Here is a 17,580-nt window from a genome sequence, read left to right as displayed (position 1 = left end):
TGCCATTATTAACCTGCACGCTTGAATCAATACGAATTTTTGAGAACCAACGTGTTTTTTTTTTAACGCTTTAAAATTTTCGTGGGGGAAAAAATATGTGATAATTATGTAGTCTTGAACGGTGCAAGCATTGCTCGTCTTTCAACTTCCTGCGCTTCGGCTTGCGTTTTACGCCTATTATTTATTTGAAGTGAAGTATTCAGAAACTTTGAAGAATAAAGAACGCAAAGTGTTATAGAATATGTTTTTAATAAATGCATTAAATTTTCACTTATTAAACTTTCGCACAGAAAATATTTGATTAGAATTATTGATTAATATACATTATATGTATATATATTTATATATATACTTATTTTTAAAAAAAAGCCGAGGAAGAAATGTTTTTCTACAGTTTTACCATTTCAAGCTGTAGTGTTTGTGACGTGTTGCGACTTTCTTGCTTCATACACGATCATGGTTTTATATTGCGTAAGTTGCGTGCGTGTTGCCTGCTCGCACTCTTGCGTTTCTAGAGAAGTTCATAAAACCCGGCCTGAAACAAGGGCGTTACGCAAGGGCGCAGATTAGATATGAGTGAAACCCCCCCCCCCCCCTTTTTTTTTTTCTCCTTCCCTTATCTTCTTTGAGCCAGATCTTTAATTTAAAAAATAATACATCTCATTAACCAGCTTTAAAAAAATGACCAAGAATGGCTTCATTTATGTTCGCTGAATATGCAAAAGAAGACTTCTCTTTGAACACGTATTAGGACATAATCATAAGCACTGGTATACTATTCATAAGTGGCAATATTTATCTCAGAATTCAGGGTTTTTAAAAATAACATACCGCTTGCCTTGGAAGAGCGTACGCAGAATTTTATTTAGGTGATGAAGAGGAAGGGGGGGTGGAAACACGCCGCTGTTTGCTTTCAAATTCGTTCCTTTTGTTGTTGGGGAATGACAGATTTTTCTTTTAATTTGGAGGGTTGTATATCCCTCATCTCCCCCTTACGTACGTTCTTCCCCAAGAAGAATAGGCTGTATCCTCGTAGCTATGTCAGAGAAGCCTAAGATGTACATCAAGTTCTGTCCCTTCTCGATTACACCCGAACAATTCACCTTCGGCCAACTTCGGGATTTGTTTTATTTTTGCGCAGGAAAAATGAATCCAAATATTGAAAGTGGTCGGTTAGGTTAGCTACATTAAAACACTTTAAAACACAATGGACGGTTAGTTAGGTTAGTATAGCTACATTAAAATAAACAGAGAAATATAAATATATATAAATAAACCCAGGGCCGCAACTAGAGTCTCTGGCACCCGGGGCATGAATGGATTCATGCGCGCCCCCCCCCCCCCCCTCCTTTTTTGCACATACCACACCAATAAAGCGGGGGGTGGTGGGGGGGGGGGCTGTCCGGGTGCCCTCCCACGGAAAAATGGTGCTATTTAAGCATTTTCCATACCTACATGTAACAGTTTCTGTGCTGCTGTAACTTCCATGCAAAAACGTTTTACCAGTTACCAGTTGTAGTAGGAATTACAATGCAAGCGATTTCGGCGCCCCCACAGCTTTGCGCCCGGGGCGTATGCCCCGCTTGCCCCCCCCCCCCCCCCCCCTAGTTACGGCCCTGAATGAACCCGAGGTTGGCCGGAGGTGAATTGTTCGGGTGTGTTCGGGCAGGGACAGAGCTTGATGTGCATGTCAGGCTTCCCCCTCTGTGAGAGCCCTGGCCTCGACTCGTGTGTGCCGCAGGTGCCGCAGCCTGCGCACGCCCGGCAACATCCTGGTGGTGAACCTGGCCGTGAGCGACTGCCTGCTGGTCGGCGAGACGTCCATGCTCATATACAACAGCCTGCACCGCGGCCCGGCGCTGGGAGACGTCGGTACTGCGTCCCTGCCGCGAGCTCCCACACGGGAAGCCTTCTTTTCACACACGAGAGGGCCGCGCACGAAGTTACCCGAAGTTCCCCGAAGTTCACGCTCGCTTTTTTTTTTTCCGTTCTATCTCATTGTATAAACCGGTGTGGCATTAAATTTTGCGGTCGATCAGGATAGGTTAGTTACATTATAAATACTTTAAAACATTGTGAAAGGTTGGTTATATTAGGTAAGTGTAGCTACATTAAAAAGACTGTAAGATCATTTTATGGTTGCTTAGCAAATAACTTTTTAATATGTAGGCTAGCTATCCAGGGCTAGGAAACCGTTTGTTTTACATGATTTCACAGTATCTTTAATGTAGCTATCCTAACCAAATCAACCGTCCACAATGTTTTAAAGTATTTATAATGTAGCTAACCTAACCTAATTGACCATTAGTTATCATGAGTTGTCCAAAATAAACATTCACGGACACACGGCAAACGAAAAATATGGCGGCGTACAAATAAATACCGTTTCCTTGTTTATGGTCTTTCCTTTTATCAACACCGCCATATTTATTTACAATGAACAAAAAAAAGAAGATGCACGATCGGGCGTTTGGCTCTCTCGTCTGTGAAAAGGCGGCTTCCCGAGTAGGCTGCGTTGGTAGCCATGTTTGTTTATGTTATAAATAAGATAACAACTGTTTCAGGTACAACAATGTCCAGTGTTTTATTATTTCTTTATCGTTTATTTTCATTATTATATGTTAATTCTGCGCGTGCTATGATCTCAAAGCATTTTTTTTTTTCAATGCGCATTAGTATTTCGTAACCTTGAATTTCAATCTCATTGACTGTCATTTGTTACGTTTCCGTGCATTGTGGAAGCAGCAGAGGCAATAAGTGAAATGTTCCGTGCCACTGTAGAACGGGCCTTGTGACGACGGGAGCTCCCAAGGTCACGAACCACCGGGACATCGACTACAACTGCTCACGAACAGCTGATGAACGAATTGAACCAGGGCCTAACGTTTCGTTTGACATCGGGGACACTAACCCGTATCGCTTGAAAATCACACGCCGCCTGTCGCGGCCGTCCGGCCTCCACATCCGCCTGCAGTTGCGCCGTTCATTTGTTTCAGTTGCTTGGTTTTTTTTCTAGGATTTTTTTTTTCTGAAAAAATAAGTACAGTAATGAGAAAAGGAAAAATAATATTTTTTTATTCACATATAATTTAAAATGCTACTTCAATTGAGTTTCCATGATTTCACAGTGTAAAATATGCGATTTCGTCGTAATTTGATCGCTAACATTTATAAAACTAACACCGATTATAATCTTTCTAGAAAGAATATAAAAATTTATGAACATACATAAATTAGAAAAATAACCGTTGAATTTTAAGTACCAGGTTAGCTTAAAAATATAGTTTTCAAGAGTTTAATTGTAAAATTGTCCAGCATTTATGCTAGAGTACTATTCTATACCTACCTCACCACCTAACAACCCCCCCCCCCCCCCCTTATTTTCGGTAAGGCCGCATCTACAAAATATTAGAGCCCCGCCACCGCCGGCAGCAAGACTCCTGGCTGTCAAGCGAGTCTATAGCTGGCCTCATAATGATAAGTCTCGTTACTACGTCGCCCTTCATTCCGTCAGTCACGTGACATTCAGCCAATCAGATGAACCGAAAAATTCCGTTCGTTAAAACTTTGCTAAGCTTTTCATTTTTGACGGACGGACGGGCGGGCGGACCGACGGATGAAATAATAACCTAAAAAAAAGTCTGAAATGCATTGTCTTTATTTGAAAAGGTATTTTAGTTTGATTATTGGTTAAGGTATTACGTATTGTGTTTTTTTTTAACTTGTCTATGAACATGTTTTGAGTTTGTTTTTTGAAACATAATTAATCTGAAACACGACATTAATAATGCACGGGAACTTGAAAATATAAGTATTTAAACAAATAATTTGGTAAACCTTTACAAGAGAAATTTCCTTAAAAATATAAGCCTGAATAGTGGTTGGCAGCATCCAAGTAGAAAAATATTATGGCGGACGAGTGACGGATCATTGTGAGTCAGCTTTAAGCTGGACTCCCAATCATCCGTCCGTCACCCGTCCGTCCGTCACCCGTCCGTCCGTCACTATTCTAAAATATCAGTGCTAAAACTTTCCGCCACATACTTTCTCAATTGTAGGTAAAAATTTTGGTGAAAATAATTTACTTGGGATAATTAACTTTTGTTTTTATGAATGATAATAAGTTGACAGGCGGGAACCGTGCTTTGACAAGTGGATTAAAAATAACATTAGTCATGCCAGCAATAAATAAATTTATGCTTCTTTTATTACTGCGTCAAAGGAAACAGAGAGAAGCTATTAAATAGCTGTAACTGCAACTGAGGGAAAACGCCTGGATATAAATTTTATATCCAGGCGTTTTCCCTCAGTTGCTTATCCCGATAGTCTTTACTATATATATTATACAAATACTCCCTTTCCCGGACGTAATTTATCAGCATTTCTTCCGAAAAGCTCATTCTCATAAGCAATCTTTACCGTTATTATGACAATAATAATCGTTCAATACGACACAGCCTTCTATATATTGCAAATTTAAAAAATCGAACACTGTTTTCGGAAAGTCGTATTGAAGACGATCGACTTAACAAGGCGGTGGACCATCCGTTGGTCCGTCAAAAGCTACAGCTTGGCAAGGTTTTGACGGACGGACGGATGAAATTTTTCGGGTCATCTGATTGGCTGCAGGTCACGTGATTGACGGACAGACGGATGAAACGGATGATTGGGAGTCCAGCTTTATTGTGAGAAGTGGCAGTAGACAAAATTATCAATGATCCGTCGCGTCCGTCCGTCAAAGCCCGTCTACAATAGTCCGAACCTGTGCGTGGTCCGTGTCCTTTTCCGAATGTGAGTGACGTCACATTGTCCACAATTGCGATGTCCAAACCAAATGTTTTTGTTTATTGTTTTGATGCTTTGTAGTTTGAGATTGAACTTATGAAAGTTATGAAAGTTATGTAAGTTATAAGTGACTAACAACACTTTCCATTTCCTTCAATAACAAAAACAAACATCACATTTTCAAACGGGAACCGGAAATTCAAATATCGTGAGTGTTCTGTTCTTTTCCTGTGTCCGAAGTACACAGGTTAGGAAAAAAAGTTCAAATTGACGAATGTCTTCGGACCAGGTAGGTTCGGATCTTCGCCCACTTGACGCATGACGTCAGAGGGTCACGTGGACCAATCAGCGACGAGTGTCCTTCGGACACAGTTTAGGACATTGCTATTGTAGACGGGCCATTAACAGGCCGAGAGATTTACAATTATCCGCATGTCAGTCAAATACTTTCCCATGTTGACGCTGCTAACGGACAAGAAATCTTACGTACTGGTGACAATTTATCTTGTAAAGATATATTGTACTGACAATCATGAAAGTTCAGCATTTAATAAACCATTAAACTCAATTTTTTTTTCCGCTGGTAGTTATTAGAACATTTTCAGTGAATAATTTGTTCAAACGTAAGTTAATAACATTTAATGTCAGCAGCTAAACAAATAAATATAGATACTTAAATACTTTTGAGACAGTAATGGCCCGACTACAATAACAATGTCATAAACTGTGTCCGAAGGACACTCGTCGCTGATTGGTCCACGTGACCCTCTGACGTCATGCGTCAAGTGGGCGAAGGTCCGAACCTACCTGGTCCGAAGACATTCGTCAATTTGAACTTCTTTGTCCCAACCTGTGTACTTCGGACACAGAAAAAGAACAGAACACTCACGATATTTGAATTTCCGGTTCCCGTTTGAAAACGTGGTGTTTGTTTTTGTTATTGAAGGAAATGGAAGGTTTTGTTAGTCACTTATAACTTACATAACTTTCAATAAGTTCAATCTCAAACTACAAAGCATCAAAACAATAAACAAAAACATTTGGTTTGGCACATTTACTGCGCTCTGGTGACAACTTTAGAAATCAATACATTCAGACATCGGACATCGAAATTGTGGACAGGGCAGTTTTCGGTGAGACAATAATGTAACGTCACTCACATTCGGATAAGGACACGGACCACGCACAGGTTCGGACTATTGTAGACGGGCTCTAAAGATGACCGGCAATAGGTATCTTGCTAACAATTTGAAGGTTATTTCATCCGTCCATTCGTCGAAAGTAAAGCTTGGTAAGGTTTTGACGGACGGGTGGAATTTCCCGGGACATTCGATTGGCTGCATGTCACGTGATTGACAGACGGATGGGACGGATGATTGTGAGTCCAACTAAAATAATAAATAAATAAAATGTCTGGGTCATTAGAGGCAACGTATGGCCACAGGGGAACGCGGCGTGGACGGAATGAACCGGCACATTTGGAATAAACCATACCGGCTCCCGGCAGAAACTAAACCCTCACATCATCTGCCATTTCCGTTTGACCATCAACCGCATCAACGGCGGGCGGTCGGTCATATATATTTCCTTGGCTCGGAGTTCGACTCCCAGCAAAGGTCACATCAGGACCTATTTTTACGCGCGGGTGGTAAACGTGGCGAACGTTTCTGTGAAACGGGTGGGTTTCCTCGGGGTGCTTACTCCTCTTTGCTCCATCCACATCTCATCACCCCCTCGCCGTCTTAAATATGTCGACGCGACAAGTTTAACGGTCACAGGCATTTCGATGAAGTTTTTAAAAACAAATATAGAGTGGTATTCTGCCCTTTTCTCTTCTGATTTGTAGGTAAAAGAAGGGGGGGGGGGAGAGAGAATGAAAATATGGATATGTTAATAAAGGTTTATTATTTATAGATTCGGTTTTAAAAATCAATTTTTTAAACTAATCATCAGTTTATTTATTGCTCTAAAATCTTTGTGGGGAAAATCAAAATGGTGGTTATGAAATCTCAAACCACACAAATGTTCAGAATACTCTTGTTTCAACGACCAATGAGCATTCAAATCCGGTCCAGCAAACCTGAAGTTCCTAAATTCTCCCTGGAAAATTCTGGAAAAAAAAAATATATATATATATTACTTGGACTTACGGCAGCACACACCGACACAGAACAAGAATACTGTGAGGTACCATCCCAGCATGCGCAAGTTATTTCGAAAGCCCAAATATGAACATGCACATATTCCTATGTGATAAATAAATTGCTTACTCTCCTTCTCAACCTACCCCCGAACGTTTTCAGTGAAATGTTAAGTAGATTTTTATGGATCAATTTAAAAATGTATACATATAAATTACCATTGCATAACTGTGAAATAAAAACACAGTAATTAACAAAAACTATAAATGAATAAAATTGTATCCAGAAATCTTACAAATCAATAAGGGAGTTGGACTGTTACATCATCATTGTAACAGGCTCATATTGCATCACCGAAAACAACCACTGAATACTCACATTGTGTTTGCCACTGGCATATAGCACGTATTGTATAACTGGCCACAAAACTTAAAGCCAGGTTTATGAACCACGCAAGAAATGCAACATGCAACACACAATCAACGCAAGTAAATCACGGTCGTTTATGAAGCATGGATGTCGCAAGATGTCACCAACCATAAAACTTGAAACAGTAAAACAATGGACAAAAATAATTTCTACCACTGGTTCCTTTTGACAATTCATATTTACCATCAGGGACATGACAACTTTTATTATGAGAGGGGGTAGGAGGGGGGGAATAAATTTTTTATATCTCTGAATGTTGTTTATGCAAGGTGAGATTTTGCATTATGTATTATGGATGCTGCTGTAGTAAATATTTGTAATGATTTGAATATTTATCAACTCCTCATGATAAAAATCAGATTTTTTTAAATCAAAAAAAGTCATGTGCAATTTTTTTTTTAATAGAAGAGGTGGTGATACACACACACACACACACAATATGAGGAACAAAAACATTAGGGGGGGGGGACATACGTTGCCCGATGTTTAGTTACAGGAGGGTAGTTTCCCCCCCCCCCCCCCCTGTTGTGACAGCGGGAACACAAGCCGAAACACAGTAAGTTGAAAGTGGACCAATGCTTGCGTTGCATATTTATTTGCGTCTTGCGTAGTTTATAAATGGGTGTTTAAAAAGTCAATAATCAAGTATAAGCTTGTTGCTGCGTAGTTCACGAAGGGGGTAAGGGGGTCGTGATGCCGGTCGCAGGCTGCCAGGTGTACGGCTTCGTGGGCGGGCTGGCGGGCACGGTGTCCATCTGCTCGCTGACCTTCATCGCGCTGGACCGCTACCACGTGATCGTGTACCCCCTGGACGCGCGCCGCCGCACGGGCCACACGCAGGCGCTGCTGTGCGTGTCGCTGGCGTGGCTGTACGGCGCGCTGTTCGCCGGCCTGCCGCTCACGGGGCTGGGCGTGGGCCGCTACGTGCCCGAGGGCTTCCTCACCAGCTGCAGCTTCGACTACCTCTCTCAGGCAAGCACCGACGACGGGCCATCCTTCCATCATCCGTCATCATGCCAGGGCTGCGCTAGTGCTTCTGGTATGTTACAGGCTCTGAACTTGCGCTTGTTTAATTGTTTAGCTGATTCCAAAATTATTTCTTAACTTACATCATCCATCATCATGCCAGGGGTGTATCTGTATTAGTGAGGCAGGATGATAGATGTGATGCTCACTAGTGCTTCTGGTATGTTAGAGGCTCTGAACTTGCGCTTTTTTTAATTGTTTAGCTGCTTCCAAAATTATTTCTTAACTTACATTTGAACTCATTTGAAAAGTTGTTTTTGAAACTGAAGCATGTGCTTCAAGCCCAGCGATTCCTTTCCCTCTCCTTGTTGTTCCCCCTCCCCTCTGCCTGTTCGGTTGGTAGATTTCCTCCTCCACATAGGGCAACTGTGATATCTGAACAGTAACCATAACATTATATGGCAAAGAAATTAAGATAAAGGGTACAACGTGGTGCCCTTGAGTGGTTTCAAGAATCTGTACTGGGTGTTTCGTGCCTAAAAGTTACTCTAAAAACGTGCAGTATTAGCCATTTTACTTTCTTGAAATTATAGTTTAAAAACAAACTACTGAAACATAACTACTCATCCGTCCTCAGTGTATTGTTAAATGCTTCAGATATCTTCAGCATTTTTTCAAATTGCATGGTTTCTTCTGAGCTCTGCACATCATGTGTGTGCCCGAGTAGGCAGGGCCCTTAATCACCATTAATCATTCTCATCATTTATACATCAAATGGGGTTTTTCCATGACATGGAAAGCGGTTTTTTTGATTGAGAAGAACATAAAGTGCCCTAAATATTGGGAGAGAAAATTTGCAATAAACAAAACAACTGAATTTTAGTAATAAATCCTGTGAAAGAATCCTTACATGAACATGAACATGAACACGGTGTTTGGCACTGGACCTTTAGAAAGATAAGATTTACAAGGAATAAAAGCAAAAATGAAAATATAAGAGGAATAATGTTAGCACAACATAACCCAGTCGTAGTGTGATCTTGAATGACCACACGTGCTTGGCTGTTTCAGGATGCGATGAACAGGAACTTCATACTGGCGTTTTGCGTAGCAGCCTGGGTCCTGCCGTTCTGCATCATCTCCTACTGCTACGCCCGCATCTGCGTGGCGGTGCTGAAGGCCCGGCACTCGGGCCAAGGCTGGCTGGACGACTCCTCCAAGCACTGCAAGGATCAAGAGAAGCACAGGCTGGAGCTCCGACTGGCCACCGTGGTGCTCGCCGTGGTGGGGCTGTGGTTCGTGTCCTGGACCCCGTACGCCGTGGTCGCCCTCATGGGCGTGCTCGGCCTGCACGCACACATCACGCCTCTGTCCTCCATGCTGCCGGCCGCCTTCTGCAAGACCGCCAGCTGCGTCGACCCGTTCGTGTACGCGGTGACCCACCCGCGCTTCCGCCAGGAGCTGCTCGCCATGACGGGGCTCGGCTGCGAGGTGCGGGCCGGCAGGAGGAGGGCCAAGAAGAAGAAGAAGCTGCGGGCGGTGACGGCCGCGGAGTCCCGGGACCCCCACCGGGAGTCCGACGTCGAGGAGATCATCATGGTGGGGGTGCTGGGCTGCACCGTGCGCAGCACCCATACGTCGAGGGCATACGCTTCTTCGTCGTCCTCCTCCTCCTCGTCCTCGTCAAAGCTCTCTCTTCACGAGGGCGGTGAAACATCTGCGCCACAGGATGTTGCAGAAGCTGGCAGGGCAGAGCGCAGAAACTCGCGCAAGAGACCTTATCTTACCAGAGGCAACCCTTCTCTCAGTTTCGAAGACACGACTGCAGGTTTCGCACTTCCGAGTTGGTTCGTCTCACCGAAACCAAGAAAAAATCGTTCCACAAGCCTTAGGCACAAAGACAGAGAATCAGAAGATTGTTGATTAAACCTTTTCGTAACTGAGAATCCACTGTCAGTGGCCTAGTCAAATTTTTTTACTGCTTCAAAACAAAATACTGATTATTTTACACATGTAGTAACAAAATTAAAAAAAAAAAAAAAAAAAAAAAAAACTTGGAAAATAATAGGGGGATGTAAGACAAGTAATTTTAGTTGGCATATCCGAAGTCACATAGCCATTAGACAATTCCGTTCAGAAATGCCATGCCCCAAATGTAGGCAGCTCTTCAGCTATATTTACACGGAAATGAATACTAGGTGCTATGACGTTACAAGAACAGCACCAATTTGCAATTCATTAGTGCATACTGACACAAGAATATGCAGGCAGTTTAAAACGTTGGTCATGTCAGCTTACCCTTACGTATATTCCATGCCAATAAAAAAATACATATTACTCATCTTACTACCCCCTATTATCCCTATGTGTTTATTTAACAAATTCAATTACTTCTAACCTAATTCATGAATAAGTGTATAGTACAGAAACAGCAATTAGCTGATGGCTGCATATTTGTTGATCAGAAAAAATACAGATTCCTAAGCTGCTCAGATAATTTGATTTTTAAAATGGTAAAGTTTCTGTTACATTATTTTTTCATTTAAAAGAAAAATCTTTCACGAGAAGTTAATTGTTTAGCCTGTTAAAAACAATGAATTCAAAAGATTTAAGAAATAGATGTAGCACAATCCATCAAAATGTTTTACAAGCATTAAATAAATAAAAACTAAGAAAAGAACTGCAAAGAACCAAGAATGAGACTCTACCTTATCTACAAAAGTTTTCCACACTTACATATTCTTGGTATATATTTATTTATTGCTCTTTTTTTTTCTGTAAATATTTATGGTAATGATTTGGATTCAAATATTAGAAAATTTGTTTAGCTTTTTAAAGTATTTATGTAAATAGTTTTATTTTAGTTCTGATTACACCAGATGTAATAAAAAAGTACAAGAAGTTTTAAAACAGGACAGTGTCTTTTTTTTTTTACAAAAGAAGTGTATTGTATAGTGCGCTGTACAGAGGTTTTGTTTATAACCTTATAAGATGGTTCACCGAATAGAGATTTGGCTGTACACAGTGTAAAGGTAACAAAACATTGAGATTGTATTTTTGTTTACAGCCACAAAAAAAAGCTGAAATAAGATTATTTTTTTAACTCTATTTTTATAATAAATAAATGCAAAGAAACAATGACTAGCTAGAGATGTAAGTCTTATATAAGGCTGAGTTATTTAGAAAAACCGTACGTTGATGTTATAAGTGTTTACTGTGATATGAGCAGGTACATTTTGCAGGTTCAAAATGGTAATTTTTGGGCAGACATTTTTTCCAAAACTTAAAAGGAGACTCATTTTGCTGAAATAGTAAACTGACATTTAAAAAAAAATGCATCCAAACTGAGATGTAAGCTGGACGTGAGAAAAGACTTTGCTAATGATCAGAGCTTTCCTTCAAATGTTTGTTTAGTAATGTTTTCAATAATGTCCTAGATAAAACCCGCTCATAAAATATTTTCCTGGATTTGCTAAATGCAAAACAATTCAAAATAAACAAGAAAAATTTTGAAGCATCGGCAAAAAACATTTAATATTGTCACATGGAACTGTTAAATAATAGGTTACAATTTAAAGACTGTTTGAAAAATTCAGTGGTATTATGAAGTTGACTGCATTTCAGAGGAAGCATTCCACATTTGTTCTTTACATTTTGGTGTACTATGATCTCATGTACTACACAATGCTGTTTTTAATAAAGAGTATCAGATTTACTGTTACCTATACCTTGAGAATAAATTAAATGTGTGTAAAATTAGTGTTTATTCTTTTCAATACAACAGTAACAGATGTTTTCACATTATTCTGCAGATAGTAGTATCTAAATATTTCTCATGATAATCGGTGCAGTGATGCCCCCAAACCAAAAGCTAACATGTTATGGCATGTAACATTTTATAAATATCATTTAAGATCTTATTTCTCCCTCTTACATTGTTAAGGTACTAGCAAACTTTTTTTGATTGATCATACAGCTATTAGGAAGAAAATATATTTATCAAAAAGCTTTATTTATTCATGCAATACATGTGGGTGCAGGAATATTCCTTCTCATGAACAATTCCAAAATGGAAAAATAAATGAAACAAGGAGGAATTTTTTATAGCTACGAAAAAAGTTGAATTTCCGGTAATTGCCCTTCTCCCATCCGCTTCTGAAGTATTCTGAAAAATAATTCCCCCAACTTAGATATTCAGTTTTGAGCTGCAGATGCAATTGTTCCTTTTATGCACAAACATTATCTGCACTGTTTAAAAACCTAAAATTATGGGTACATCATCTGCTTCAGGAAAGGAAATGCTCAAGAATATATCATTGAAACAAAAGTTTAAATGGATTTTTTTTTTTTAGAATTACTTCCTCCAGTTTAATAAATGGAGGAATGATGGCCCTATCGTCTCATCGCAAGCTTGATGACTGGGTGATCGCTCCAGATCCTACTCCCCTCCCCCACCCCCAACCAAAAAGTGCCGCTGCACTGCACGCACAGACTATGCAGCAGTCAGCACTCGGTCCCACTTCCGTAGTCCGTCAGTTCCTGGCTTAGTGAGCTCTTTCAAAAACCATAATAATGTTTCCTGACAGAGCGTCCCATGAGCAAGTTTCTCAGTGTCTAGTGAAGTTATCAACTTCTCAAGGTATCTTAGCTGTCAGCCTCGGACCTGGTGAACGACCCGTCTTAAAGAACTTCTGTGTGGAGCAAGAGGTAAGAAGGGCTGCAAAGCCAGCTTTATGTCCAGCTGTGAGCTGTCCACCTAGTCAGAGGTGAGACAGAATAAGCACAATGCTTGCTTGTGTTTATAGAGCAGTCCTCTGAACACAAGGCTCTGAACTGGCACACTGTTTTCTCCTCATGCATAGGGCAACTATGAGATCTGAAATGTAACTTTAACATTAGTTGGTGAAGAAATGAAGATGAAGGAGTAAGCACTTGGGTGTTTACCAAAATCTTTACCGGATGTTTCATGTTTAAAAATCATTCTCCTAAAAATCCAATTTAAAATCATAATGTGACAACAGACCTACACATCCAACCTCACCGCATTCCTAAATGCTTTTCATAAACTAACACCACACTCTGATCAATCTTGAGCAGTTTTCAAACTGATTTTTTTTCCTGAAGCTCTGCACACCGTACGTTACCCAGGTAGCTGAAGGGGGGGGGGGGGGGGGGGGGGCTAAAGCATGCCCAACTAACAAAACAAGATGCTTGGAGGAGGGTGCCATTTCAAAAAATTGTTAAAAGCCATTTAATTAAATAACAGTCTATTTTATTTTATTTTATGATCCTTAGTTTGATACAGTTAAGGCATGCATGTCTTTTACATTGTAGTATAAGGCTTGTAAACACCACGTAATAATAGCAATCTAAAATAAAATACCAATTTGTGTATGTATTCCTATAAAAGTAAAATGGAATTAAAACCTTTTACTGTGGAAATGGAGGATTTATCTTACAAGGGGAGGGACTGAATCGGAACTCAACCAATTTAGCTTAAACTGTGTGAGTAGAAGCAGTCCTAAAATATCTCGCCTGAGTTAGCCCTAGGAAACAAGAAAAAGCTCTTTAAAGATTTTAAAGTAGAGTTTGAGGGATATTTTTTCATGAACTGTCAAGTCAGTGGTGTGGCGCAGTGGTCAAGTGTATTGACTGGTGATCCGCTGGCTCGGGTTCGATACCCACTGGTACCTTTTTTTTTTATCTTGCGATATTAAACTATTAATTACATAATATAATAATAACTAAAAAGTTGTAAATTTAACTGTCAGAAATGTGTACTTGTTCGTTGGACAAAACATACAACATGAGATAAAACACTTTTCTGACACGAAATCTGCTCAGAAAATCTGCACTCCCAAAATAAAAATAAATAGTACGTATATGTAGTAATATTAAAAACACCTGCTTCCCACCAAGGCAAGGTGGATTCAAATCCCAGTGGGGTCGAACACTTGACGTCGTCAACATGTAACCCCGAGAAATGTCACGTAGGTACAACGGAACTAGATTTATTGGGCCTGGTCGTGAATGCGGAGGGGAATCAGCCAACGTCACAACAACTGTCTGTCATTGTAAACAAGCCTATCACAAACACTCGTAAGCAGCTGCAACGGTTCATCGGACTGGCCAATTGGCTACGTGCGTTCATACCAGAGTTATCTGTCATCGGCGCACCACTAACCGAACAGCTGTCACCAAAAAAGTCCTACCGGTGGACCACGGAAATGCAAGCTGCTTTCGAGGAATTGAAACAGCGTTTCCGGCAATGTCACTTGCTGGCCCGACTAGATCCAGGGAAACAGATAATTGTACAAACGGACGCAAGCCAACAGGGAATAGGAGCCATATTGTTACAGCTTGGAGATGCTGGCAAGCCTCGCATAATTGAGTACGCGAGCGCCAAGTTCGGGGCAGTAGAACAACGCTACAGTGTGAATGAGAGGGAGTGTTTGGGCGTGGTGTGGGCCCTGAGGAGGTACAGGCCACACCTAGAGGGCCAGCATTTCATACTGCGGACAGACAGCCAGTGCCTGAAATGGCTTGCCACTATGCAGGGGCGGCGGTCAAAATTGACGCGGTGGGCTATGGTCCTGCAAGCACTCGACTTCACTGTGAAACACGTCGCTGGTAAACAGAACGAGTTGGCCGACGAACGGTCACGTAACCCAGACGACACGGTAGAGGCGCGGGACGACGCGGACTGGGACGAGCTCCTCCCACCCACGAGCGGCACACCGACACCAAGGCCACACACACTTAGTCAGGCGGCGGCGCTGTGTGCGATTACAGATGTAAACAATACCCCCACCCTACCGCCAGGGGCGGAACTAGACGATCTAGACGCATTCGTGCGCGCGGCACAACGCAGAGACGAACACACGCAAGGGCTAATACGTCAGTGCGAGGAGGCGGCGTGCGAGGGGTATCGTGTGATCGAGGGATTGTTACAGGCACGCACCACAGGCACTCAACAACCATGGCGGACATTTGCACCCGCAATGACGCTACGCGAAATATTCACAATGTTACATGTGAACAGACTAGCCGGACACCCGGGTACGGATCAGACTGTACGTGCAGTACGAGACCTCTTCGTTTGGCCCGGGGTTAACAAGTATGTGAGGGACGGCGTGTGAGGATGCCAACACTGCCAACGGCGAAAGGTGCGGCGGGCCGATGGGCGAAAACAACAAAGACCCCGGCAACCATCCGAGCCATTTCACACGGTCACTCTGGACTTGATTGTGACGGATTGCTTCACGCGCTGGGTCGAGGCCTTTCCGCTGTCAAACTACAGCGCTGGCACCATCGCACGCACCATGGACACAGAATTTTTCCCGCGCTGGGGCTACCCACGCGTTTTGTTGATGGATAACGCGTCACAGTTCTCGGGGCGGAAGTGGAGGGAGCTATGCAAGGCGTGGCGAGTCACGACGCATACCACGCCGTTGTACCACCCCCGCGCTAACCCCACCGAGAGGCGCAACCAGGAGATAAAGGCGCAGTTGAGACTCCAGCTGGCTGAAGACCACACCCTATGGGACTCGCACATCCCGGAAATCACTTATTGCCTGAGTCGCCGTGTGAACACAGTTACCGGCGAATCTCCAGCCACACTCGTGCAAGGACGTAACCTACCCCTGCCCGGCCAGTACCGGGTGCAAGAGAGATGCGCGGAGAACAGGGAGGAAACCCCAGAGGAGCGCAGGCGGAACATCGCTATGACGCATGAAGAGGCTCGTAGCAGGCAGGCGGCCTACCAGGCACAACACACGCCCGTCACCACACGACCACCGCCGCCACTGACACCTGGGCAGATGGTGTACGCGCGTCTACATCCACTCTCAGCTGGAAACAAAAACTTCTGTGCGGGGCTTGCACCCAAGTGGATCGGCCCCATTGCAGTGTTGCGCATACCAGGCCCCACCGCGGTCGTAGTTACACTTCCGAGTGGTCGTGCCGCGAAGTACCATCGGGATGATGTACGAATCGCGCAAGGAGGCGGGGAAGGAAGCCCTGAGGGAGAGAGAAGCGAACCCGTGACCCCCACAGTTACCGAGGACCAACATCACGCCAATGCTGCGACATCAACCCCTATGGAGAACGAGGGCGCAGGATTCCAGTGGTTTACGGGAGTGGAAGTGGAGTCGCCGGTTCCAGCCCCACGCAGAACAAGACAGCTGTTTACAGAGACAGACGGAGAGGACACTCCCTTCCGCGGGTTCGCCGAAACAGACGAACTGCCGACGAGAGGAGACGGTATGCCCTTGCCACTGATATGGATGCCAGACGAAGTGGACGAACGACAAACGAATGTAAACATTGCCACAGGGAGCGCGAGTTAAAGAATGCCACGTCCACTCAAGGTCGGGAGATGTCATCACATCAGGCCTACTTTAGGAGGGGGCAATTGACGTCGTCCAGGGCTGCGCCCATCTGAGCCCGATGTGCCACCACCTCCCTCCCCTCCTGTTAATCCTCCCGGCTGACTTATTTTTAAATAGCGCGCCGCCGCAAGAGGGCGCTGTAGAATCAGTGCTTCGCTCCCCAAGAAACAAGAAATAATAATACTGTGCAAATATTTTGTTTTGTTCCCCAAGTACCATATGTTTTTATATTCAAATTGATTATAAATTTTATGTATTTCATTCACTAACCACGTCCGAGGCACGACGGGAGACAGGGTAACTGTTCAGGGCGCTTGGCGCCAACCCCCCCCCCCCCCCCCCCCCCCCCCCCCCCCCCCCTTTTCCAGCTACCTCTGCGGCAATTGCTCGCGCATTCGCTTCCCGTCGCTACCTGAAGAAAGACGCTCCGTTCCGGCTCTCCGAGGACTTCGCCTTTGTGCGCGTATCGAGGTGGTCGGACCACAGCTGTGCCTGTCGTGCCGCGAGGAGTTTTCATAGAGCGATTGTGTTTGCGTCCTTCGGGTGTTGTCTGTCGGCGTGTGGGGCGCCCTGAGATCCCACTGCGTGATTTTTATAACCAGTGTGCTCGACGCTGAGAGCGGGCCAGGTCAGTGGTTAGGATAATTGCTGAAGGGGGAAACGAGTCACGCCGCCACATGGGCTACGTCATGCCTGAGACAGAGTCTTCTCGCCGGGTCCGTGCCCCCTAGACACGGTGAGGCCCACTAAACGAACGTTATAAATACTACAAAATCCTCCGACCATGTCACACTGTTTTAGCACAAGTGAGGAACTGTGGGTTTTCTCATGGTACTCCAAATTCCCCCACTAATCTATTCTGACCCTAT

The 17,580-nt window shown here is 43.3% G+C and overlaps 1 protein-coding gene across 2 annotated transcripts in view; it reads left to right on the top strand.

Moving 5' to 3' along the window:
- LOC134528354 (opsin, ultraviolet-sensitive-like) overlaps nucleotides 1–12,071 on the top strand; it is a 55,924-nt gene extending 43,853 nt beyond the window's left edge. For both annotated transcript variants that reach the window (XM_063361913.1, XM_063361914.1), the window contains exons 2-4: nucleotides 1,742–1,872; nucleotides 8,062–8,327; nucleotides 9,393–12,071. In XM_063361913.1, the coding sequence (XP_063217983.1) occupies nucleotides 1,742–1,872; nucleotides 8,062–8,327; nucleotides 9,393–10,244 (1,249 nt within the window). In that variant the 3' untranslated portion in view covers nucleotides 10,245–12,071. The remainder of the gene's footprint in view (nucleotides 1–1,741; nucleotides 1,873–8,061; nucleotides 8,328–9,392) is intronic.
- Nucleotides 12,072–17,580: the final 5,509 nt, after the last annotated feature.

Source organism: Bacillus rossius, chromosome 1 (genome assembly GCF_032445375.1).
Source record: "Bacillus rossius redtenbacheri isolate Brsri chromosome 1, Brsri_v3, whole genome shotgun sequence".
NCBI classification, from domain to species: domain Eukaryota; kingdom Metazoa; phylum Arthropoda; class Insecta; order Phasmatodea; family Bacillidae; genus Bacillus; species Bacillus rossius.
The sequence above is the reverse complement of the archived record's forward strand: the minus strand, read 5'-3'. Positions and strand labels throughout refer to the sequence as shown.